At 44.8% G+C, this 27,745-nt stretch overlaps 1 protein-coding gene across 3 annotated transcripts in view; it reads left to right on the top strand.

Moving 5' to 3' along the window:
* Positions 1-536: 536 nt before the first annotated feature.
* Positions 537-27,745, top strand: part of LOC119373548 (uncharacterized) — a 38,362-nt gene continuing 11,153 nt past the window's right edge. Inside the window, exons 1-4 of one of the 3 annotated variants that reach the window (XR_005179892.2) lie at positions 537-628; positions 8,329-8,430; positions 11,895-11,929; positions 21,417-21,619. Coding sequence is in view for 1 of the 3 variants with exons in the window: in XM_037643605.2 (XP_037499533.2) it covers positions 605-628; positions 8,329-8,430; positions 24,341-24,523 (309 nt within the window). In the remaining 2 variants the exon portion in view is untranslated. Of the gene's footprint in view, positions 629-8,328; positions 8,431-11,894; positions 11,930-21,416; positions 21,620-24,340; positions 24,793-27,745 lie in introns of those variants that run through there. The other 2 variants (XR_005179893.2, XM_037643605.2) reach the window with 2 other exon arrangements.

Below are 27,745 nucleotides of genomic sequence, written 5' to 3'. Positions count from 1 at the left end.
CAGCGCGATACAACGAAGACAAAAAAAACCAAACATAACTAGCGCTTATGTTCGTTCTATTGCGATTTTTGATACTATGAAACCGCATCTGTGACCCGGAGACCTGAACCAACATTCGACATCAACGGAAACCTTCCCACTTCTAGATACGAACAGATTTGAAGCGTTCTCCAACACTTCAGGGACTGTCTTTCGCGTTGTCACGGGTTAGACAAACGGCACGTAAGAAACACCGTATTAGGAATCCTCGGCGGAAATCCCGACCACAGTGGCCGCATTTAGATGGAGGCGCAATGCTTGATGCATGTGTGCTTATATTGAGGTGCAGGTTCCAGAACCACAGGTAGTCGAAATTTTCGGAGCTTTCCAACAAGGCGCACCTCATAGCAAAAGCATGATTCTGACACTTCAAACCCCAATTGTTATTGTTCTTTTAAGTCTTCACAATACTAAGTTATCAAATCTATCGGGATGAAAGCGCTCCAATTCTTTACCACTGCTGGCGAAAATGCTGCACGTGTTTTCTTTTTAGAGCAAGGACCACGCCCCTGCAAGAAGGTAGCAATTTGCTACGACCATTGGGAAATTATCTGCCGCGGAAACAATGGACACTGGTCATATAGTTGTGGTAAGCAATTCAGTACTTCTATAAGCCTCAGCTATCAAAACGACTCCAAAACTTTCGTGGCCTTAAAGGGACACTAAAGGCAAGTATCAAGTCAGCGTGTACTTTTGAAATGCCACTCCAGGGATGTTGTAGCGCTTGTTTCGTACCAAAAAATGCTTAGTTTTAAAGAAAATTGCGTTTGGGTGGTCTGCACACCGTTAGTGCAATTAAAGCTGCCTGCCTCCGAAGGACCCGTCACGTAAGCATTTCCCAAAGCCACCTTTCCGTTCTTTGGGAACATTGAGTCTCGAACGCCAGCGCGAGCTTTCCGGTGAACGGCAGCGTCGCCGAAGGGCTAATTAATTTGTCGGAGCCAGCGAAGCGGTAGCAAAACGCTAGTGCAGGGTGTTATGCACATATCTGCGGAACAGAGAAGCGGAGGCGAAACACTAGCGCCACGAGTTAGACGCACCGCGCTCAAAGCAGCAAACAGCAGAAAAACAGTAGAAATGATCCCATAGAAGATAAAATGAATAATCGCAAAGCAAATCAGATGATCACGAGAAAACAGCAGAAAATGATATAAAATATCACATAATCACACGTAAGGAACAGAAAAGAGCAAAAATTAGCGGGGAATTGCAAGAAATTGCAGGAATTCATGTTTTCTTGACGTTCAGGAGAGTTTCGACTTGGGCGTGTTGGTGATTCATCTTGATGGGAACTGATGCGCACAAAAGACGGGGACACAAACCTTTGGTTTAAGGGTTCCCATATTTGCTGGTGTTATGAACCGCGATCAGCGAAACCGATTCTTAACTTTGGATCAGCCCACTCAAACGCGGTAAAAAGGGCTATCATTTTCACTTGCCTAAGATCCGCTCAGGAAAAATGATGCCAACATGTGAGAGGCTCTAGTTTTGCAAAGCAAGTAGCAATACTAGAGGAAGCATGCCTCGCAGCCAGCATACTCGTGGCTGTCCGTGAAAAGTTGATTGCAGATTTAAAATGACGTGTTGCACGGAGGGCCAACGCTGATGTCTGGGGAAAAAAATAATTCGCAGTCATTCCTTATGTGCGTAAACTTGCACATGGATTAAAAAAATGTTGGTTGCTGCTGTGGAGTCGATGTTGTTTCAAGGCTCCCAATTAATTAGCGGAAATCTTCTGTATGGTTACAAAAAGAGCAGCGAGAAAAATAAGCATGGCGTTTACAAGTTTGTTGTGAACAATAAACATAAGTATGTTGCATGTGCAGTCGGAGTTGTTCATCGCACCCCATTATCTTATGGTGTTTGCTGTATTGAACAAGCGGCTGGCTGTGCACTATGGGACACCCGTTACGGGCCGAAATTTGGCATTTAAATTGTTTTTAAAAATTGTGGACATATCCAGATTGTAATCAGGGCTGAAACACGAACACTGCCCAAAAATCTAAAAAAAAGCGAGCCAGAGTCGAACCCACCACCTAGACGCACCGTAAATGATGACTCTGACACGTCACCGCTACACCACTCCTAGAGGACGAGAATGGACTTGTTTTTCTTCTTGTTGTCAGTAACACCTGTGGCCAGTATTTTTATTTTCTTGTTTAGAAACGCACATTTCATTCTCTCCGTGCTCGCGACAACCTAACAGCAGATAGCTAATTTGTTTGTGATATACTGCCTAGGATCAGAACGTCTATCTATCTGCCACGTTTTGCCGCAAGACATATTAACGTAACCGCAGATGTGTTCCGGCAATCGAAGTGAGGGGTTAGTCATACCTATGTAGAAAACAGCGTGCATCTGACCTCCACACTGAACACTTTAGTTCTCGTCACCCGTTTGAACATATTTTCCGTCTTGTTTGTTTACATTCCGCGTGATGTACAGCCGCAGTAGTTCACCCTAGCAGAACTAACCGTTAGCCTTAGAGCTGTACTCCGGGCGCCGCGATGGCTGTGAAGAACGCGGATATTCAATTCGGAAGAATCTAATAACCGTTCAAATGTTCTTTCAATTATAACTGACTCAAGCTAGGCCATATTTGCACCTTCTACTACACAAATCGGGAAATAAAAGCGCCGAGATTGGCCTTACATTGGCTCATTTGTTGCCTGCGACGTGCGGCTTTCAGCGGTACGAGCCCATATGGAAGGACCGACTGCTTAGTTTGACGTTATTATCAGACTAATACTAATGTTATGTTGTGTTGCGAATGATAAGGTCTTTCGATGCAGTTATATGAACTACATTCACGACACTCAATCACGCACTTCAGAAAAAGCGCACGCGCGCGCTCGCTCGACAGATGATTACTGTAGCGTATACGTACGTCCGTCGCTTAACTAAAACTAAAGGTAGATATGTGTAGGACACAGAAAGGAATAATATTTTGAAAATATTTGATCAGTTTTTGTTTCGACTTCACGGGATCCAATACCAAATCTTGCGTGAATTCTACTAGCGCGCCCATTTTCTTCCAATGTACCGCCTGTGTTCCCTTTACGCGGCCTGTTGTTGCCTGTGTACAACCATCTAATGCACGTTGATTATGCGCGGCCATAGCCAACATAGAACATATGATCTGCCACTGCCCTACGTTACGCGGCAGCGAAGTCATCACATCACCCAGGTGGGAGGCTGCTATTTCCAGCCCCGGACCCGAAGAACAGCCAAGGGCAGTCCAACGGGCCCTGCAACGCCGAAGACAGATTTGGTCTTTCTGTTCCGACGTGGGAGCGGCCCGCTACGTGCAAGAGCGCGTTTCGAGGGACCTTAATGAAGTTTTTCCATTGACCCATCCTCCCAGATTATCCTAGGGATGCGGTAAAACGCCGCATTGCCTAGCTCAAATTTTGAGAACCAAGTTTGGGCGATCCAGCAAACCCGGGATACTACCGAAAGACAAGGTCTCTCTACTGCCTCCGGCTCGCCAAAGACCAAGGCAACAAATTTGCAGGATAGTTAATAATGTTGCCTTACCCACACAATCGCTCGCAGGCAGAGGCCAGATATATGCGCTGAGAGACAAGGACTGCAATGTAACTACTAAGACGGAGAGCATAGTTACACTAGGTGAAGATTGCTAGAGAGGTATGTACAGTAGTCTGGAAAACCAGGATGACAATAGCAGTAGTAGTCCAGAGGAATCCTACCAGCAAGAACAGAAGAAATATAGAGCATGGTTGAAGGAATGCAAAGAGCTAAATCATCTGGCGAGAATCACGTAACAGCAGATCAGTAGAAAGTTGGTAGACAGATTAATCTAGAAACGTCTACTTTATAAAAAGGTAATAAGGCGTTAGTTTCGAGAAAAACTAGCCACCCTGTATGCAATGTCTATTGACTGTGAGCGTACCAGAATCTTGGAAGGATGCCAAAATCATCTTAATTCGTAATAAATTGAATAACAAGAAACTAAAAAAATACAGGTCGATAGGCTTACTGTCCCTTGGCTGCATGTTACCCACAGAGGTAATCTCTAAAAGAAGGGTCACCTTATAATGCTATCGACCGAAAGGGCAAGCATGATTTAGTACAGGCTTCTGGACAGCAAACCATATTCACACATCAACCACTTCCTAGGGAAATGCGAGGAATAAAATAAACCCCTATATGTAGCCTTTAAAGGTTACGAGAAAGCATTTGATTCGACCAAAGTTTCCGTAGCCATGTAGACGTTGCGAAATTATGATGCAGACAGAGCGGATGTAAAAATATTTTAAGAAATCTGCAGTGGCTCCCACAGGCACTATAGCCCTCCAAAAGGAAAACGATAAAATTCCACCAAAAAGAGAGGTGTAAGCCTGGAACACACTGTCTCTCCAATGCTATTCAGTGCGTGTTTACAGGATGTTGGATCCCTACATCGGCAACAGGCTGGGAATACGAATTAATGGACAATACCTAACCTGCGATTCACTAGTGCCGTTGCATTTCTGAGTGACTGAAAGAGAATTCATCTTGACCTGTGAAGTAGCACACGGAAACAAGACACAAAAGAAAAAAAAACGATTCGACAGTAACACCGCTGCCATGGTCTTCGCGAGCCATTTCTTCCGTATATATCTCGTCTCCATGCAAATCCAAATAAGCCAGGAGTTCAGAGCAAGACGAAAGCTTGACAAACGTTTGATCTCGGTACGCTCCTTAATACGTTAACATGAACTTTCACTAACTCGGCCTCCTGTCTAATTCACCGAAGGGACCCAATTGGAAAGGCAAAGGCGAGCAGTTCGTATAAAAATTAATACGCAGAAAAGTAATGTTGAGCATTCCCAGACGAGAATGGTTTGCGATGGATGGCGAGGCACTGGATGTGCTACATGAATACGTCTACTTAGGCGAGCTAGTGACCGCAGATCGGAACCATCAGTGAAAAGTAAGATGAATAAAATTTTGGAGCAAATTTGGCTGGTATTTTCAGATCATGAGTGCTAGTTTGCGAGCCTCTCTCAAGAGAGAAGTGCGTAGCAGCTGCCCGTAGAGCGACAAAGCAAGCAAGTCATTATTAGAAACAGACGATATTGAATTCGAAGGCAAACGCTCCAGGGGGAGGCAGAGCATTTGGCTGACAGATGAGCTTAAGACGTTTGCGGAGTCAATGCAGAAAAGCACAAGATCGGTTATTTGGAGGAACGCAGGTGAGGCCTTTGCCCTGCGTTGGGCGTTGCTAGCCTGATGTTGATTGTGGTGCATACCACAATTCCGTTCGCTGTCGAACGGCGCGCACGGAGGCCCAGTCGGTTACCTTTTCATCTGGCCAGGTGGGAAGGACGTACGGTTGACATATGCTTGGTCCTTTCCGTATGTGGAAAGGCAGCATGCCCGCAAGACCGTACGTCGTACATGGGCATTACTGTCCTACGAGCGAAATTCTAAGAAGGCGTCGGACCATATTGGGTAAATGTGCTCTAGCGTGAACAATTACATCCATCTCGGGGAGCCTCTGGAATCTAGCCACGCATGTGATTGGAGCGGGAATGTTTTTTAATCAACATGAAACACACAGAACCATGTGTCGTAAAAATTGCAGCAGGTTGAACGAACAGTCGCATTTGATGTTATGAAAGCAGACTGCAGAGAGATGGCTATGACCATTTGATTCACATGGAGCCAAGCATTATGAGGCCGACGAATGACTTTGTGTGAATCTAGTAGAGTGATTTACGCGAGCTCACCAGCCACATCCTACGACTTCACGCCTAAGCGGTAGTTTATAGTACACGTAGTAACATTCGAGCGTTATGAACCCTTGCACATTGCTGCCAACAGCTGGGCAAGAAATGTTGATTTCGTGTGATCGAATACAGTACATGTGTATATGTAATGCCATGTCATGTCAACTGTCATATATCATGCAACTTGAGATGTCCTGTGTAAAGAAATTACACCGATGACAACTGGATATTTAGGACATTCCTGTCATGCCATACACGACATTCATACGTGCCACCCAGACGTCATGTCATGCAAGGTTTGACATGTCATTTTTTACCGTATGCTTGTCGTGCGTACATGCACATCCTGGTATATACCAAGTTAAGCAAACGAAAATTGCGGCTTCAGATATGCATCACGTCATTTGTGCAATTCAATGCATAATATGCTACATGAAATTGATGTGACGAATAAGAATGTGCAAGAAGGATTCCGACCGCCACGCGTCCTTGTATTCATACAAAGACGCGTGGTGGTCGGAATCCTTCTTGCACATTCTTATTCGTTACATGAAGGCAATTGGTAAGTACATCAGTATCACATCATACAGCGACAAAATGTAGAAAGCGGAGTGAACAAAATCGGTGATCTTGGAGGCAAAATTTTGATGGTCACGTAATTATTCCAGCGTAGAGACGGACATAAAGGACATTCTTCATCGCTATGCTTCGGGACGTGTCCCTCTCATGAAAAAAAACATGGCTGATCCCTCCGTCATAGTAATCGGTATAACACGAAAGTGAAACGTATCTACACAGAAGTAGTGCTTAGTCTGTAATGATATATGAGAGTTTGTACAAGGTCTATTCGTGTTTGGCAGCTACAGCACCGATTGGCGTGGATGCACCTATGTTGACGCCTAGTTCGTAGAGGTTCTTAGCTTGAGCCGCACACGCGTGCGTCCCGCTGGCCTCTGTCTCGCTCCACCAAGGCACGACATTCGCCCATTGAAATCGTGTCCTTTCTGTAACAGGTATAGGAGCAGTTTTGTTAGTCGGTGCTCTCGCAATCGAAGTAGTCGGCGGCGGAGAAATCCCGTTGGTGCATGTAAAAGCTGCACTACTCCGGTGAGCCGGCGCACGTTCACACGAAGCGAAAGGCAAAGAAGGTAACTGCCTCTAAGGTGCCTCGGCAACGCCAGTGCGGCCATTGTCCTTCGCTGGTATCGAGATGCTTTAACCATGACATCCGATATCGCACGCAATCTCGGAGTAAGTGCTACTAAGTGTCGATCGTGACGCATTACTTCTTTTCACCTCTATAAGACGGCGGCACCACCCCCGCTCCGCACGCCTATCTACACCGCCAACAGAGAGCACCATGCGAAAGAGAATGCGTGAAAGATATAACGCGCGTTCGTGAGGTGTCCAGCAGATGCCAAGCTAGCTGAGTTGGTTTGTCGTCGGGCGCTTATCGTCGCGGCCGCAGCGTCGTGGGTTCGATTACCAGCGGTGGATCGTTTTCTTGGTTTTTTCTCTCTCACCCGTTGGGGTCCATTTTACGAACGTCATATCCGGTAACGGAAGTACTTGGTGGACCCCGGCATAAAACACTTTCGTGCTAAAAAGTGAACGTCCGCACATCCTGTTTGTCAAGGTGACTCCCTTAATGTAAATCAGTTTCTTCATTTACGCACTACCAGCCGCGATGGTCTGTTCGTTATGGTGCCTCACTGCTGACCCGTAGTTCTCGCCAACGAATCCCGGCCGCGGTAGCCACCTCTCGATTCAGGCGCAATCTGAGATGCCCGTGTGCTTAGATTTAGGTGCACGCCAAAAATCCCCTGGTGGCCAAAATTTTAGGGGCGAAGCTCCTTAAAGCGGCACCCGTTCGTCCCCGTCGTAGTGCGTAACCAATCTTAACGCTAGTACCAGATCTTGACCTCCAAGGTGGTGCCGGTGGGAGATTTCTCCTGTGCGTTGTTGAACAATAAAAAATTCGCAGCGTGCGCGTTAACTAAAAGCCGACTTCTTCTGTCTCTCATTCCCCATTAGCAGCGATTGGCATGTTCCAGTAGGAAACGTTAGTAGAAGTAGAAGTGTAAGTTTTAGCTAAAAGCCGACTTCTTCTGTCTCTCATTCCCCATTAGCAGCCATTGTTTACCTCCAAGGTAGTGCCTGGTGAGATTTCTCCTGTGCGTGAATAAACAATAAATATTCACAGCGTACATGTAAAATTAAAGTGAGCTGCAAGTCACCATGACTCTCATCGACCCTTTAGTATAAACCGGCCCGATCTCACGTCGTTTATGATGTACTAGGCGTGAAGCTGCGCGACGCCGCCGCCAAGATCCTGCCGTACGAGAGCTTCGCCCCACTCATCATCATTCACCCCGTAGATATGCTGTGGAATTTTTTTAGAGCGCTCCATACGGCCTCTCTCATAATTATATCGTGTCTTTCGGACGCAAAACCCCGACAATTATGATCGAGTCACACAGTGCCACATGCTCTGTTCAAACGTTGTAACAGTTTTTCAACAATTCTTTTGGACAGTTTATATTTCCTCTTGCAGAAAACACGAAAGGAACTTGCAAGCAATATTGGCGACAAACTTGCAGATCATCGCTTATTCCTTACTGCCAGAAAATTCCTGTACGTTGCATCTGTCGGTGTGGTGAGTACAAACTGAACGTGTATTCTTAAGCGATTCTTTAGAAATTTCTATGTGTTAAGCAAATTATAGCAAGGATGTTTATGCAGTTCCACGATGAATGTGCACAAACTCAAAATACGTAGCTACTCGTTGCGATTTTTCTCGAGGTCATCCTTACTGTCATTCTTACTGTAGCAACTGATCCGGTTTATAATATAAAACTTCACCTTGACTGTTCTTTGATATTTAATGTCGCCAAGGATCGCACGAACTGGGCCAAAACGCTTCCCTATGTCACATTTGGCTAAAACATGGTTCTTCAGTAAGCCACTGGCATTGCACTTTTAGTGTGGCTTACGGCCGTGATGTCATCACAATGCTGGACGTGGTGCTTCTACTCACTCCACCAGGCACCACCACACCAGATACAAACGTCTTTGTGAAGCGTTCAACTGAATCCCGTTAGCTTGGTCGAATACGCGTTTTGTCGTGGGAAAATGAAGATGGTCGCTGATACAATATCAACCGGAATGCTTTTGCATACGCACCAGGCAATCTAATCGCAATTTGGATCCTTATACCTCAGCTAGGATGCTCACAGAAGCTGTAATACCAGTATTTTCAACCATATTGAGTTCTGCATTCCCTTCCCGAAGTCAACTACGAAGTTTTCACAGCAGACACACCACATCGCTCCCGTGGACCGCACTCGTCTTATGCTGTTCACGCCTCCAGGATGAAGCCGAACTATTAGCGCTGAGTGCAAATCAGAGATTTTATGGTGCGGAGCATGTCTTGAGGTCCCAATTCTTTTTCTTTCTTTTTAACCCTTCACTAACACTTGTGGGTAAGCTTTCGCTGTTAATCCGAGCTGCGGCATCGTGACACTACCCCTTTTTTGTGGGAGAGGGTAATCCTACGCTCTAGTGACGGAAGAAGAAGAGGACCAAGGAATTCATGGCTGCTATGGCCGAAAGTAACTAGCCGTTCGCCCCGAAGTGACTGCTTGTAGTTTGTGCTAGCGCATCTTGCCGTTATTTTGCTGAATTGTATGTGCACCTAGGCAACACTCCTACTGCGTTCGTCGGCGAAGTACATGAATCACCTCTGACGAAAGTCACTTTCAGTCGAGTCAGTGGCGGGCGCGTACAGGAAGCGGATGGACACTTACTCTGACAGCGAGGACACTCTTGTCTACTCACTTTCCAGCGAAGAGCTTTCCGACGACGACTTCGAAATTGTGCTGCCGAAGGGCGAAGATACATGCCCTCACACTTACACAATTCTTGAGATCCGCAATAATCCTCACAAATAAGCTAGGGCCATCCACTTTACTTTCTAGTTTCTTCAGTACAGGTTAGCAGCTATCACTAACAAGCTCTTTACATACTGATGCCACTGAATGTGAAAGCCATTACACTAATGGCGACTCAATTAGTATTTTAATAGCAGAGCTCTTTAGCCGGGCGTGAGGTGTAATTCGTGGATAGGAAAAATCTCGCCATGACGCCGCTCCCGGAACATGTGCTTATGGGCGCAGCTGGTGTGACGTCACGCGCCGCCACCGAGCGGACACACGCTCTCTTCGTCTCCTTCATCGTCGTCGTCTTCTTCGTCTGCTTCGCTGCCGGAACACGTGCGCCGATTTCCCCGGAGCGAGATGCAGTAACTCTGATTGGCGAGAAAACGGTTACAGCGAGAGAGAAGGAAAGATTGAAGAAGAGAGGAAGAAAGAACGCAAAGCTAGAGAAAGACAGAAATTCTAGGGGGGCAAATTTTGCGTGGAGAGATCCGAACCCGCGTACCCACGATCCGAAGGCGAGCGTCTTAACCAGTCGGATACCTAGGCCCGCCAGAAGGTCACTAGCATAGCTTTGTATAGTATATTGTACCAAGGGGGTAGTAAAGGGAATTTAGGGTGAGGATTAGGGAAAGATGTAGAGAAGAGAGTAAAGCATAGCATAGAAATAGAAAGCTCCAATTATAGAGAACAAAAGCTAGAAATAGAACGAAAAAAAAATGAAGGACACTGTGAATTCGAAAGTGTGTTAGGCGAAAGCCTGTGGCCATTCGATTGACTATGCCATAGGATTGGGGGGATCCACATTCTCGTGACGCTTCTCCGAACCGCTTCCGTAGAATGATTACCGGGCCGTTTGGGAGCCATCCGACTAACTCGACTGATGCAACGAGACGTCTGACGAAGGAGCGTTGCCGCGCGCGCCTCTGTGACATCACGTGACTGCTAAGAGAGTGTGAGTAGGCACGTACGGACGCCGCCGCTAGACGCCATTGCCGCGTTGCGCAATAGTTGCGCAACGTGCGTTGCAAGGATCAGCGCGCAACTCTTGCGCGTTGATGGATGGACGTCGCCGACGGACGTCGCCGCCACGTTGCGCAACAGTTGCGCAACGCCCTTCCACAGGAGCAACTCGTAAATGTTGCGCGTTGGCGGATGGATGTCGCCAACGGACGCCCACGCTGGACAACAGCCACGTCTTCCTAGGTGCCCATCAGCAACGTTGCCTCTTCAGCAATGAGCTTCCAGTGGAAACTACGCTAACGTTTCACCAAGATTACTGCAAAACAAACTTATGTGATGTCCCTTGAATAATGAGTTCGTATTTCGTACACTATTCAACCGTTGTTTCTCAGCATATTCGCTTCAAAATATGAAATAATTCCATTCGGACACGCCTACTTTTAATTTGCTTCAGTATTGCTGTTTCTACCAGTAGGCAGGGATATTAAATTTTTCGGCTAATGCTCACAATATATAGATGTGCACAAAAGCCAGCATCTGTGCCGTGGGCTATTGGACCTACAGACTGTGTTTTGTAAGAGGCAGGAAGATATGAATAGCCCGGCAGGATTCTTACCAGCCGTTAGCTGCGGAGGTGCTCCACTCGTTTGATGTGTTACTGTTGCTGTGAAATGTGACGCTTGGCTTGTCCCCGCATAGGTATAATATAAATTGGGATGCAATAACGACATCAGTTTCTCTGCCCTCGAAGGAAATCATCTACCCTGTAAATCGTAGTGTATAAGAGCAGGCTAAATCTTTATACCCTTTCAAATAATTACTTAGCAGCTGTGCATCTTGTGTCTACTTGTTGATTTATTAATACTGCTGTGAATGCTGGCGATTGGCACGGCCCTGCATAGGTGAAAAATACATTACGCTACACAAAAATTGTTTGCGCCATCCAGAAAAGAAACTAACGCCTCTAAGAAGCTGTACTATTGAAATTTGACACCAGAACCACTGTAGTGTGAGTGATGCACCTTATAGCGGATGTGCAGCAGGTGCAAATTTCCTACTCTGTGTGCGAAGATGCACGCAGTTTAATGTGGCTGCTATCGCTAATATCACAACGCTTCAGAGACTGTTTGTGCCAGGAATGCATGTGTTTGAAAGTTGTGTCAACATCTGATCTTTGAATTCATGTGGATGTTATTGTTTTGTTTTGTTTTTGCTTTCACAGCAAAGGCAACGGCTTTATAATACATTTTTGCACCGGTAAGTAAGTGCTCTATGTTTACACGTGCTGTTTATTGCTTATGTGAATTTCCCCAAAGTTACCTTAAATTGTGTCTTGAAGATTTTGTGTGTCCCGCAAGATGTACATCGGTACCTATTTCTAAAACATTAGTCAGCTTACTAGGCATCAGAAAAACATGTTTTAAACATTTTTATTCTTCTGCAAGAACTGCACCAGAATTTTTCCCTAAATATAGTTTGGAGGTTCTTTAATGGGAAGTATAGTTTGTGAATAAAGAAAAAGTGCGACTCTTCGTGTTCAAAAGAGATTTACAGTGCGAAACACTAGATGTCCACGACTTTCTGAAAAAAAAAAACACTCTGATAACATGTCAAAGTCAAAGTCAAATTTTATTTAGAACATGCGCGAAGTACAATGATGAAGGCCACCCTAGCAACAAAAGCTGTAAGCATACAGCTTGACGAGGCCAGGGGGCCGCAACCAGGCTACAGCAGCAGTGCACACATGCGCGATACAAACAAAGCTTTTCGTTGTTGAAGCTAAATTGCTACAACACAGTCTTCTTTGGTGATAAATGCATATAAATACATGCATGGGCACTGTGAGCAGGCTAACATACGTGTGAATAATGTGACCACCAAGGAAATATGTTCTCTTACACTGTAAAAAATGGATATGAAGAAAAGCAGCAGTAAAAAAAAAGGAGTATGCATGTGATGAATATATCGCGAAAAAGCTAGACACAATGTAAAATTGCAAGCTTCAGGCAGACAATTGAAATTTATCGACGAGAAACACATCAAGCAAGCGCGTGCGTGATAAAAACGTATCTGTATCAACGCCCTTCTGTAATTGACTTAACTACTTGGGTACATAGTAGCTCAGGGTTTGTGTATAGTAGTTTGTTCGATGGTGCTTTACAAACCGTCTTTCTGGTGCTCCTGTTACGCGGGTGCTGGGTCGTTCTAGGAGGGCTGACAAATTCTTTAGAAAGTGTGTAGTTTTCTCATCAGCAAAATGCATTTGATGTAGGAGGCGGTATGCGTAAATATCTTTGACATTAATTATTCTGTTTTCTTGAAAAAGCGGTTTTGTGGGATGTAAATAATGAACGTTATTAATGCAACGAATAGCTTTCTTTTCGAATAGGAATAACCTGTTCATATCCTGTTTTGTGGTTGTAGCCCACACTAAGGTGCACTGGCTTACATGCGATCAAAAAAGGGAATGATAAAGCTGGAACATTACACGAGGTGGGAACATATGTCGGCATCTAAATAGAACAGAAAGCGCAGCAGACAACTTCTTTAAAATAAGGTCTATGTGTGAGTTCCACATCATGTGCCTAGAAAACACAACACCCAAACTTTTGTGTTCCTGTACGACATCAAGCGAGTGGGAACCTATGTTTAAATCGGCATAAGACAGGGATTTTCTTTTCGCAGCGAAAACAACAGCTTTAAATTTTTGACACTTATTTGTAAACTTTTGCACAAGGACCACTCGAACACTTTGGACAGCACATTATTCGCTTGTGAAAAAAGCGTGATTCGGTATTAGAGCAAACGAACAGGCTAGTGTCATCTGCGTACAAAACAAACTCTGTATGCTTGTCAACAAAAGGTAAGTCATTCACATATTCGTTAAATAAAAAGGGCCCCAAGATGCTTCCCTGGGGCACCACACTTAGTAATGCGCGAAAAGATGACGCAGAACCGTTAACAACTACGCACTGTTGCCGATCGGAGAGATATGATTGCAAAAGTTAATGAACGACACCACGTATGCCATATTGCTCTAGTTTTGTTGAAATTGTGTCATGATAGAGTGAGTCAAATGCTTTGCTGTAATCAATGAAGATGCCAAGAGTTAACTTTCCCGCTTCCATGTTTCTGAGTATAATTTCTTTTTGTGCCAGCAGCGCAGACCCAGTTGACCCGCCTTTTGTGAAACCATGTTGGCATTCAGACATAATTTCGTGCTTTTAGAAAAAACTCTGCAGTCGACATAAAATTATCTTTTCTAGACCCTTCGAAAATGTAAGCAGAACCGATATGGACCGGTAGTTCCCGACGTTGTTCCTATCGCCGCCTTTAAATATAACCGACACTTTGGCTCGTTTCATGTTATTAGGGAACGTCCCTGAACTAATCGCGAGAGTGAATATATGGACCAAGCAAGGGCAGATAACGTCAATGACATATTTCACAGGTGTTACCTGGATGTTGTCAATGTCAGTAGCTTTACTGTTTTTTAATGAAGTGAAGGCTTTCTGTACCTCGGAGCAATCTGTTGGCTGAAAAAATGCCGTTTCCTGAGCATTGCGTTCAAGTATGCACGACATCTCTTTGGGAGGTGGGCGGCTGATTGTTGCTGACGCGTAATGTTCGCTGAAGTGTTCTGGCAGAGCTACCTCTGACAGTGATTTATTGTTAACGACAATTTCCTGCATTGCATTGGCCCCTGAGCTTGTTCCCAGGACGGAATTAATTATTTTCCACATGCGATCAGGTGGACAACTTGAGCCGGTTTGAAAAAGCATTTCATAGTATTCTCTTTTAGCTTTCTTCAGAAAAGCATTTAAACGGTTCCGTAGCTTTTTAAAGGTCGCCAGCGTGTTGATGTCCCGCGTTTTTAAAAATGAATCATGAAGTTTATGCTTTTCTGTGATCATACGCTTTAGGTCTTGACTAATCCAAGGCTTCCGTGTGCGCTTTCCCGCCTTAAAATTTAATCGGGAAGCAGCTACTATAGTGATCACTGAAGAGTTTTATGAATGTATCGTACGCGGCTTCTGCAGTGGTTTCGTCGAGAGCCAATTCCCAGTTAGTATCTTCAATTTTTGATCAAAATAGATCCAGTGATGACTGCGTTAGAGCCTGGTATAGAAATGCTGTGTTACAAGCAGCTTTCTTTGCTTTCGTAGAACTTACGTAGGCATTGAATACCGGACAGTGGTCGCTGATATCGCAGCTGATTGTACCTGCATCCGTGACGCAACTATCTACGTTAGTGATTAAAAGGTCCAAAATGGTTGATATTGCCGCCGATACTCTAGTGGGCGTAGTAATAATATTAGTGAATCCGCACGAAGTGATTTTATTTAAAAGTTCATCCGACGATTTGCTTTGCGGGGAAATGTTAATGTTGAAATCGCCTCCAATAACAAGACGATGATTATGAAATGATGCAAATTCCAAAAGTGAATCAATAAAATCTAAAAAACGCCAGGCCTGCGCTGAAACCGCAGCACAGTCACAGCGAAAGCTGGAAGAGCGGCGTTTCTAGAGCCCGTTAAGCTCTCTTGGGGCTACAATACAAGTACACTAGAAAGGTACCCACTACGCCACAAATCAAACTTTTTGTGAAGTTGGGAAGCACCCACAAGCCATTATTCGTCATTCTATGGAGAAGCGAGGCACCAGCTACACGTCTGTAAGGCATTATGTGCACTTTGTTGACGTGACGACTGATGAAGATGAAGAATTATGGCTCAGCCCTTTGTAATGGGTTGGAATTTTTAAACGGCCCACCAGTTAAGTAATTTGCATTGGGTGACGCCCGGTCGCTATTTCCCTCTCCCGTCATGCTGTATACGTTGACATGGAAGAGAGACGGGGGGGGGGGGGGGGCGAAGAACTTTATTGGGACCCCGAGGTAATGGATCATGCGCTTATGGGCTTCCTTGGCAACCAACACAAGTGCACTTGCGAGGAACCCACTACGCTATAAATCATTGTAATCTTACTGAGACCCCGAGGAAGTGGATCATGCGCTTATGGGCTTCCTTGGCAACCAATACAAGTGCACTTGCGAGGCACCCACTACGCTATAAATAATTGTAATTTTTTAGAAGTAGGGCAGCAGGCACTGTGCCATTTTTCGTCATTCTACAGAGAGCGTTGGTACCTGCTAAACGCATGTAAGGGATTATGCGCAATTTGTTGATTCTGCGCCTGATGACGATGAAGAATTATGGCAGAGCCCTTTTGTAATGGGTTGGAAGCATTCAACAACCTACTCGTTGCGCAATTCGCAATTGTTTGACGCCTGGTTACAGAATTCGCGTTGTGCGACGTTGGTGCTTATTTTAATCTTCTACCACGCTATATTGCATATGCTAATGTGGTTCCTTCCCGACATGAAGCCTGTATAGGACCTTTTTGCAAAGCAGTTTCAAGCACCGGCATGGCTCAGAAGTTGAATACTGGGCTCCCACGCAGAGGGCCCAGGTTCGAACCTCGTTCCATCCTGGAATTTTTTTCTTATTTAGTTTTTTTCTTATTTCGTGCGATACTGGTTACGGGCGGCGGCGGCGGCGGCGGCGGCGGACAACTACGGCGCCAAAAACGGCCGGAGAAATGATCTCATAACAGCTTTCGCTGTAAAACTTTGCGATATCCGCTGACGGAGGGCGATAAATCACAGAGAAAAGAGTACCATCGCCTTGTAAGGTCAGAGCCTCATAATCTGCCGTGACTACCGTGAACTAGTTTAACGTCGTGCAACTTCCTGTATTTCGAACATATATAGCCACACATCCACCACGTCGATCTATTCTGTTGAGTGAATGTTGCCTGTAGTCACCTAGTGAGGGTGCCCTGTCAAGTGCATTGCACCACGTCTCAGTTACCATAATTACATTGAATGTAAAATGAAAACTATCAAGGAATAATGTGAATTCGTCGTATTTCTTGTTTAGTGAACGCGCGTTTAAGTGTAGCACCGTGGCAATGTTCTGAGCTTGTTGGCTGCAGAACTTGATACATGAAGGCTTGACGAATTCTGGATAGAGCATCTCGCTGGAAAAAGATAGCCATCTAATATACTTAAAGAAATAAGGTGCAAGCTATCTTAGGAAGGTCATCGTCTGAAAAAATTTGAACGGCGTCAGTGCCGCCGGCTTTACGTGCAAACATTCTCCCATTCCGCGTCCAGGTGAAGCGCCACTTGAACTCGTTTCCTGGATAAAACCGCAGAAAGTAGTCGTTTCAAGCTAGGACACAGATGTTCATTGAAAAATATTGGACTGCTATCTGTACGTTTGTCGTCCCTGTTAGAACCACAGTCAGCAGTTTGACCATCTGTGTTGAACACGGCTAGGCAACTATTGCTTATGCGGTTCCGCTTTGCTTTTTAAAGCACGCGGTCCCGCTTTTGGCGATTCTTGAATTGAACAATTATGTTGCTCTGGCTTCCGTTGCGCGTAGGCACACGATGTCACGCTTCAATATCCTAGGGTGATATTGTCTCCGACAAAGCGTTTCCTAACTTGGACACAACTGCAACAGCGTCCTCGTTCTTACTCAGTACCACCCCTTTGATTTCCAGATTGCACCGGCGCGAGTACTGGCCGCACTGAGTCACTCTGTTTTCAAGATCCTTGATGAGGTTTTTGTGCTCCAGGCATCTGGTTCGCAAAAATTCGTTTTCTTTCTTCAGTTCTTTATTTTCTGCGCGAACAGATTCAAGGGCGCTTTTGAATTGTTCAAACTGCTGGCTCATAAAACATATTGAACGTTTTAACTCCCGCATTTCGGTCCAGAAGTCTCGATTTTCACTGCGGTTTTCCCTGTGCGATGCCCCCATTGCTTTTGACATAGTATACAAGCAATTCATATACGTCAACGGTAACAAATTGTCAAAGAATCACGCAGCACGTAAAACACTCAGGCAGCAGCAACAGCGCTATGCTTAAAACAGCAACGTACAAATATCATCCGAGACTGAACTGAAGAACAGGATAACATAAGATTAGGCGGATGCTCTCCAGCGCTGCCGCTGCTGCCATTTTGTGTTATTTTGGGTCAGTATGTGCATGTTTATACCGTGCTAAAGTCACGGAATTTGTAATATAGAAGAACTTGTTGTTGGGCTTGCTGGTAGCTCCTTTTGGTGTAAGTAATGGCATATTCACACACGCACATACTAACACAAAATTCGAAGCGCTGCGCGTATTTTTAAACGTTATTAAACAGTGCGGAAATGTGAGTACACAAGTAATAAACATACAGAACACCGCGGGCGCAGACTCGCTCTTCAATATCTTAGTTTAAGAACCTCTAAAAGCTATGAACCAACTAGCCCGCCAGAACGTCTTACTCTATGTATTTTGGTTGAGGGAATTTTTTTACACTGTTAACCAAATCGTAACGCTTGAACATAGTAGTCCTGAAGTAAACGAGGGTCGGTGTGGATGCTCTAAAATACGTAGAAATGTGCGTTAATACTGCTGTCTTACAAGTCTGAGGGGCGACTTTAAAAAGAACAAGGGGTGGCACTGCGCACGCTCGATTATGAGAAACAGCCCAACACGAATGCATTTGATCGATGTTGGCTTACTAACACAATCCGCACAAAGCGGACACGAGCGACGGGCCATAGAAATACCCGTTGCCGAAAGCTAACCACTGGATTGATTTAAATGAATTTGTCATCTTAAATTGTGGCGTAAAACCTATTGATTGCGAGAGCGGAATTTTGATATAGAACCTTTATTCCACATCAAGGGCAGGCCGGAGAAATATTCGAGGCATTTTACATTAGAAGAAAAGAAAATTGGCGAAGCTTGTACTAAGCACTAAGCCGCGATTCTGAAGACTAAAGTGGTTGCGTCTACGTTGTTTTTAGGCCTTAGCTAGGCACTGAGGGTTGTTTCTAGGTTCCAGGTATCGCTAGGTTGTTTCTGCGTCGATTCTCAGCGCTGAGAGGTTCGAGTTAAGCCATACGCAGTAACAAAAATAACACGGATGTCTGAACTCCAGAGACCGAAACTCGCGCTGAAAACAAGCGTTCGCACCTCATACAATCACAGACATGACTTTGATGCCCAACCAAAGACAAACTAGCGCTGAAACCAAGCGTTCGTTCTTCTCCTAGATGTACGGGAGCGTCGTCGTTGGCGTACAGCGTCCATCGCTTCGGGGTCTTTTCGCAGCCGTCGTTGCGTTTCCCGTTCCCTAGTGTTGTGCTAACCGTTTCCTTCTTCTTTTTTAGTGCACCAGGGGTGAATAGATGGACTTGCCCAATTTATGTGGCATATACCCGTTTTTGAATCGTGGTACGCCATATAAGTTAGGGCCAGCTTAAACATCTTCGTTGTTAAAAACTGCTAGCTGTGCGAGCCAGCCATCGACATGGCTTTGTATTTTTAGGAGTATGGATGCCTTGTCTCACCCAATAGGCTGCTTGTCTATACGGACTCCACGCAGGCAGTTCGAGAGTTGCGAAAAGTGATCAGCTCCCTCGATATAGCTTCCGATGTGCACCGACTAATTTACTCGTGCGCCTGCCCTGTCCGCGTATTGTGGACCCGTCGGTCTACACTGGCTCAAATGGCCGCAGATGCCGCTGGCCATCCAGCGGAAGTTCAACACCCGCTGCCTCTACTTCGTTTGTCCCCAAAGGACAGCTTGCTCCTGCACAAAGAAACCCTCCGGCGCTCCACGCGTGCACTCATTCCTCCGCGTGGATCGGACCTTCCCGGCGGCTTAACTCGCCGAGAGGAGGTTGCGCTCAGGAGGATTCGTGTGGGCGCCGCGTTGACTCCTGCCATCCGGGCTGCATGGACATCCGGTGCACAGCCTCCCCCAACGAGATGCCCCTTCTGCGTTGCTCCAGCCACAGAGGCAACGATCGATCACCTACTTGGGACCTGTCCGGGCCTTCACAAGGCTCGCACCCGCCACCTACGAGGCCTTGACTACCGCCCCGGTCGACCACCCGACTTAACGCGCTGGACGCATGGGCCTTTGCATCGACAGCTCCTGGCCTTTATCAGCGAAACAGAACTCTTTCTTTTTATTTAACTTATGCCGTAGGGCATACTGGCGCCAATAAAAAAAATGCCTTGTCAGCACGTGCAGTAACTATATAGACAAAAGGCTTGTTGCTGAGCCAGTTGGTTCATTACTTGAGAAAAACTGGCAAGGCGAAAAAAGCACGCGGACTGTGTTTGTCAGTTTCCTATATTCTCTGCGTACCCGTCATTTTTGCGCCTTCGCTATTTTTCTAATATAGAGAAAGCATTGCGCCCAGTCCCAGTGAATGGGAAAGAGGGAAAAGGTTTCATATCGTTTCCAGCATTTCCCACGTGGTATGATTACCTTCCTAAATTTTTTTTGTGTCTGTCTGTGTTCGTTTGAATGAAAATTTTGTTGAGAGTCTATCCAGTGTACTTGTTTTTCGCGCGTACGTGAGCGCTAGATTACCAACCGTATGAATATTAGGTCAAACTATCTGAGTTTTTTTAGCGGGAACAACACAGCATGGTTTGATTATTGCCTGTATATTACGTTTTCTCCGAGTATGCTTACGTGGCTGGCAAACGCACCCACGACCTAATTTTCGAAATTGGCTCTTAACTGCCTCTAACCCATCGTGGTAGGTTAGTTCGGTGACTATTACCGCTAATAAGAAAAACATGAAACATTCGCTGTGTCATACTCGTCAATACATAGCAGAAGGCGCGAGCATACATTGTGCGACGTCGAGAACAAAATGTAGTTTATCAATAATAATTGATGACAAATTCCGATATGGTCGCGATTACACTATATATTTATGGCGCTAGCACCTAGCCACATTATCCTCCTTGCGCAACACCGAATGATTGTTAAAAGAGCAGGCAAAAATCTTTAAATATGGCACAAACTGGCATGGGAGGGTACGAATGTATGACTAACACTCCTGATGACAGGTCGTGATATCATATCATGACATGCTTGTCTGTTAAGTCGTTAATAAAGTTGAGATGTGCATTGGTTATCTGGGTATGAGCCACAAGTATAAAAACAGAAAGAAAGGAAAGAAAGAACAAAGGAAGGAAGAAATTAAGCCAGAAATAAATAAATAAAGAAAGAAAGAAAGAAAGAAAGAAAGAAAGAAAGAAGAGAGTAAGAAAGAAAGAAAGAAAGAAAGGAAAGAAAAGGAAGAAAGAAAGAAGTCATGTGTGACCGCTACCCGCACTGGATATGCCAGTATGAGTCGCGGAGGGGAACGAAACAGTCAGGGCCGTGCCATTGAATACACTTAAACGGAATATTTGGGCCACGTAATGTTTTCAGTGCGCCGATCTAGGAATCAATACCGACGCCATTTTTCTAGCTCGCCGTTTATTCAGTCGAACTATTGTCTTTGTGTTTTCTAGTATGTTTGTCCCTTCAATTGTTTTAGGGCAAGAATCATGAGTTGAAGCAATGGAATATGGGCTCTTATTCACTGTGGGAGTTGAAATTAGTAATAGGTGCAGACGCTTTCGTATGTTGTTAACCGCTCAGCTTAACAGATCATAATTTCTTCTGCCGCATTTAATACAATCACTTGAATTCATGGGGCAAACGAAATCGAAGTGTTTACGCTTATGGCGGTCGGTAAAAATACTTATTAAAGACCAAAATTTAGATGCACACTTGCTCCCCAACAAGTAGTAATGAAACTACACCTACTTCGCGTCCTCCGAGTTTTCACAGTTATTCACGTAAAGTGGCATGATTTTTATTACAGTTATCAGAACGGGCGAACGCCACGAGCGTACGTTCTTTCATCGACAAAAAGATACATCGAAAGAATACAACACGGATTCCAGCGATGGAACAGCTGCGGAAGAAATTCTTTGTTGTTCTCAAATGCTTGACCTACAGCTATTTCTATGCAAACACTGCGCATGTATTTCATTTACTGAATTCTTCTCAGAGTGGCACCCTTAAATAAAACGAAATTACGACACAACGTTCAAGGGTGAATATTTGGTCTTGTTGCTAAAACGTAATACCAATATTTTTAGCGCAAAACAACACAAGAACAGTTCCGCCTCAAGGGCAAAGCAATGAATGCGGCAGCAAGAAATTGAAATCTCACACGAAGAACGGCAAGCCGCTAGAAACTTCCTGCGCGCTGCTCAAGCACAAAGTACGCAGAAAAAGAAAAGACTCAAGGCGAGTGCGAACTAACAACTGTCACAGCTCGACACTTGCAGCGCGCTGCTCAAACACAAGAAGGACGAAGGAAATCAACGCATAGGTATATACAGTACGAGTGCTGTCACATTTCTTTCTTGAACGAGCCCCTACTTTGACACTTCTAGCTAGCAGCTCACTCCTGTCACAAAAGCGGCCTCTGCACCGAGCGAAGTGACCTTCCTGCGGTCTATAGCTTCAACACAAGCTTTGCGGTGAAAAAACAAGAGGCACAAACTTCCCGTCAAGAGATAAGCTGGAGCACGGGTGACCACGCCTTGTATATAAAAGTACAAGTAGGAAGCGCACCTCCCAACATCGGCGAAACACTAGACAGCTGAAGAATTGGGCACGCAAGGAGCTACGGTACCAAAGAAATTTGTGAGCCCCCAGGGCGCGTGTGCAGAACGCCAGCCACTCTCAGACTCATGCGCTCGCTTTGTCCCAAGACCCTGTTGTGCCCTCCTTAGAGGCGGCGAACAAAACACAAGAGCGCGCTACCTCAACAGAAGAAAATAAACACTGCACTTAGCAGTGACACGTGAAGCCATGGCTCGCGTTCCCTGCTGTCGTCGATTCTGGTAACTAAAATAAAGCTTCATTGGGTCTAGTTGGTACTTATGCACGTTGCTAAATGACAGCGCAAACGCACTTCTTTGTCCGTCTTACTTCTTATTCTTTACTTCTTTTGTCCCTGCACCCATCTCAATATGATTCATGCGTTCGCGTGTATAGTACACTACTATCCTTGTCACGCGTTTTGGTTAGAGCTATTGTAGTGCACGCACGTGGGGTAAGGTTGTCATGGGCTTGTATATGTATTGGCCTATGTAAGAATAAAGCAGTTCTTAGCACTTGTGTCGTACGTTTCTTTTCTTCGTGGGTGTCTTGTGCGTTTTCGCCTGTAACTTTAGCATCAGGATTATGGTCACGTTGTAAGATATATACTATGATGCTGGTTCAGCCATGTCATGTCTTTCCTCCTGTGGCATAAGTCTACAAAAGCCAAAGCATTTCCACTAGCTCGCGCCACCACGAGCCAAGGGAAGCTCTTCCGTTTCCCTGGCCGAATGGCAACGAGTGGCGCAGCGCTAGAAGCCCAAAATGAAGAAAAAAATAGTGTCGGTCGCCAGGGATACGACGCAAACGCAGCGCGGGCAATGATGCAGCGTGGCCTACGTCTCATATAATTGTAATTTGGCCACATGTAGCGTCCCGTGCGTTTCACCCGGTGCCGTGTGCATTTGTATTCTGTCGTTAGTTTACTGGAGAATGAATGGCGCATGGCGTAATTGTCTAAGGCAGCATGTTACGGTGCGAGGGTCTAAGGTTCGGATCCCCGGTTGTGCTTGGATAATTTTTTTCTTCTGATTAATTTGATTTGTGTATTATATATATATATATATATATATATATATATATATATATATACATACATACATATACATATACGGGACATGACGGCGACGACGGCAACAAAAATTCACTGAGAGTGTCCATATAATTGCTATGGCAATAAAAGGGAGAGACACAACGAATCACGTACGTGATGTGTCCTTCCCCTTTTTGTTCTCGTATTGCTTCGCTCTAAAAAAACTCCTATTATGACACTTTTCTGTAGATAACTTAGTGTAACGTACGTAAAAGGGACAGACGTGTAATTATTCTACACGTGCATGTACCGACATGCTCCTTCAATAACTGTACAGTATGATAATGTTTTGTTGAATGATGTGATTTACAGGCCCCCTTACACAATTCCCAACGGGCCTGTAAGGTATTTGAAATAAATACATAAATAAATATTATAAGCAATGCTGTAAGATTTGAAAATGCACGTCTGTATGAGCAAAACGTTTCGTGGAAGCTCTAGTAGGTCTCTACTGGTTTTCAGCAAAGTTTGCGCTGAAACGCCCGCAACGCATGTTAAAAAGAAAACTGACATACTTCCCGATGCATTCGTCTAAGGCGACTCGAAGGCGAAAGCCGCCTTCTTTTCCTTCTCAATCGATCTACTGATCCTCACCCGCCCTCCTCCGAAAGCTCTCTGCACCTGACGTGGTTTTCCACTCGCTCCATGATTACCCCACCTTTGACCAAGCGACGATGCCATGTGATGACATCCTCATGTGACGTCACAGTTTTGTCTTGATGGCGTCTCACATTTTGCCCATCTGTGAAGTCACGATGACGTCATATGGTGCCGCCATCACATGATCATGATTTCTTGCATCCGTCGTGTTGACGTCGACGCCGTGGGCGCCGCGGACGCCGGTGGTCAATTTTCGCGTTTACTGAGGCATCTGAGGCCTTCGCCGTAATAAATAGACAATAAAGGAAACCAAAATTGTGTCAAGGCTTTTGAGGTGCGGAAATTTCAGACAAACGTGAGTTGTGGCAATTCCATCGGGCAGTGGTGGCGGCGGCGGATACACAGGAGCAGCACCTGAGAAATTTTGCTCACTTTTGCAGTGCCAACTGGTAATCGAAGCTCGGAACTACGACGCGCCGTCGAAGTGCCGGCCCCTCACCCCTCCCAGGTTTCTACCGTGGAATCCACTGACGCAAGGGTCCCGGACAAGGAAATACGACGACACTGCAGAACAACATATTCAAGCGTCAACGCACCACGTGACCTGCTGCTACCCCATCTAATCAGCTATAAACGCCTACTGCACACCGGTGATCACACTCGGGCAGTGGTGGCGGCGGCGGATACACAGGAGCAGCACCTGAGAAATTTTGCTCACTTTTGCAGGTTAGTTTGCTGTTCTGCAAAATTTTTTTTCCGCACTTGTACCCATTCCTATATTTTGCTGCTGCTCTACTGCCCGAGCAAGTGTTCCTTGTGTAACGCGTTTACTGAGAAAGTGTTGCTGAGCTTGTGTAACGCGTTTACTGAGCAAGCAGGTGTTCCTTATGTATCGCGTTTACTAGCACTCTAAAGAAACTTCCTGTGCACTATCGCCTTGGAACTATTGTAAGTGTGCATCCCGTGCTTACGCCATGAGCAACGACCCTGGCGAAACGTGCCTAGCATGTTTTGAGGAGATACTGACAGATGAAGAATGCATGAAATGTGCAGAATGTGGTCTGCGTTATCATCTCGGAAAGTGCTCGGGCGTCGGCGAGCGCACGTACAAATCCAAAGACGTTGAAGCGAGGGCGAGTATGAAGTGTCAGACATGTCGCTTAACAGCGTCTCGAAGCGCTGCCACTGCTCGACAGCAGGATGGCAATGTATCCATTGCTATGAGCAAGCAGTTGGCGGACATAAGCAGAGCGCTTGCTGCGCTTACAGTAAAGGTCGATGAGATAACGAGTCTTAAAGATGCAGTGAGAAACATTGAGAGATCTGTGCAACACATGTCTGACACTTATGATAAGCTAATAGAAGCTTCAAATAAACATGACAAGCAAATCGAAGCCCTACAAAAGACAGTTGATACGCTCGAAGTAGCTAATAACAAGCAAACAATTGCAGAGCTGCGCACGGAGCTGAATGCCCTAAATCAATATAGCAGAAAACAAAACATGGAAATACATGGCTTGCCTGAGACTGAACGCGAAGATTTGATGGAAAAAGTGAATGAACTGGCAAGAAGGCTCGATTTGCCGGTGCTTACAAAGGATGATGTTGATGGGCTGCATCGCATTCCCTTAAGGTCAGACAAAACCCCGGTCGTGCTCATCAGGTTTTGCAAACAGTCCACAAAAGCACTGTGGATTGCGAAGCGTAGCACTCTGAAGCAATGCATAAAGGATGTTAAGTTTTTCGACAACTTAACTGCGCAAAACAAGAGGCTATTGTGGCTCACAAAGACAAAAGCTGCGGAAGCACACTACCGGTTTGTCTGGACGAAGGAAGGGAAGATATTTGCTCGAAAGGAACCAAGTACTCGCGCCATCAACATCAACAATGAAAGCGACTTAGACAAAATTATCTAGAACAGACTGTGCGTTTCGTCAGAAAAGAAGTTAGTGAAAAATGGCCTATTTTTCTACTGATTCATTCCTAGAAGTGTTAAAAACTTCTGGATACAGTAGAAACAATAGCCTGTCCTTTTATCACTTAAATGCGCAAAGTTTAAGAAACAAGGGAGAGGAAGTCGAGGCTGAAATGAAGCAGATCAACTACACTTTTGATTTTTTTGCTTTTACCGAGACGTGGTTCCGCTCGGAGGAAGACGTCATTCAATTCACTGGCTACAAACATGTAACTCAATTCAGGAAAGAAAAACGAGGTGGGGGTGTGACCATATACACGCGCCAAAACTTATCTTTTGACATCCTGACTGATTATACGGGCGTTTTCGAAGATTTCGAATGTGTTAGCCTGTTACACCGGAACATTTTTATCATTGCGCTGTACCGCCCACCTCAAGGTAACACAGAAGCCTTTCTTCAGTTTATTGAGACATGTTTAGAAAATGCTAATTCAAATAAATGGCGTGTTATTGCACTTGGTGATTTTAATATTGATGTTATGGGTAGATCTCCGATTCAAGCGGCCTTAACTGAAATAATGCTACTGTATGGCTGCACAAATACGATTGAGTCCCCAACACGAGTAAACAAATCAACAGCAACAATAATAGATCTTTGCTACACGAACTTTTCTCGGGACGCGGTTTTTTCCGGAGTGTTTTCGTCTGGTCTAAGTGACCACTTGCCGTTCTTTGTATTTGTCCCTTTAAGTAAAAAACGAACTACCCCTATCCATTCACGTAGAACGAATGATTCCAATAATATCGCTGTTTTCTGTGAGTTGCTGAAAACAACCGATTGGACAGACGTCTACAATGCAACCGACCCAAATGAAGCGTACGAAAATTTCATTATAAAGGTTATTAACCATTACAATGTCGCTTTTCCTGTTATGGCAATTAAAAAACACAGAAAGGCCCGTAAAGATTGGATAAGCAAGGCTCTTTTTATGAGAATAAAGAAAAAAACTTGATGTTCGCTAAATTTCTTAAAACCAGAAGTTCTGAGATATTAGCTGAGTACAAAAAGTTTCGTAATGTGCTAAATGCTGATCTAAAAAAAGCAAAGTCGTCATTTTACAGAAAAAAGTTTTCAAACATAGGTAACAATCCTAAGCAGATCTGGGAAGGAATTAAAACTCTCATCGGCAGCAAAGCTAACACAACACCCGTCGAAATGCTGGTTAAGGGTATTATCTATGACGGTGTTGCATTAGCCGACAAATTCAATGAACACTTCCTGGAAGCTGGTAAATATGCCGGCTTAATTCCCTTGCCTAATAATACCTCTCTTACGTCATGCATTCAGATTTCCAACTATGACTCGATATTTCTGACGCCAACAACAGAGGCAGAAATCACAACCATTATTAATTCTCTAAAAAATACTTGTGCTCCTGGTGATGATGACATCTCACCATTGCCAATTAAGAATTCCATTAGTTGCCTTATAGAACCACTGACCTATATATTCAATCAGATGTTGGCTACCGGCGTGTTCCCAGATAGATTAAAGATAGCACGTGTTACTGTTGTCTTTAAAGGTGGAAATAAAACAGAATTCGGTAATTACCGGCCAATTTCAGTTCTGCCAATTTTTTCTAAGGTTGCTGAAAAAATAATTTATACACGTTTCTTTGGCTTCCTTTCCACAAATAATGTGATAAGTGATCATCAATACGGTTTTCAACCTGGGAAATCAACTGAAACCGCATTGCTTTATATAAAAAATGTCTTAATTCGAAACATTGAAATGAAACACTTTACTATCGGACTATTTCTCGACTTCAGTAAAGCGTTTGATTCGGTTCAACATGACATTCTCTTAGCAAAATTAGAAATTTATGGAATTCGTGGCATTGCAAAAAGCCTTATGAAAAGCTACCTGACT

Source organism: Rhipicephalus sanguineus, chromosome 11 (assembly GCF_013339695.2).
Source record: "Rhipicephalus sanguineus isolate Rsan-2018 chromosome 11, BIME_Rsan_1.4, whole genome shotgun sequence".
Lineage (NCBI taxonomy): Eukaryota > Metazoa > Arthropoda > Arachnida > Ixodida > Ixodidae > Rhipicephalus > Rhipicephalus sanguineus.
This window is presented reverse-complemented; position numbering and strand designations above follow the sequence as displayed.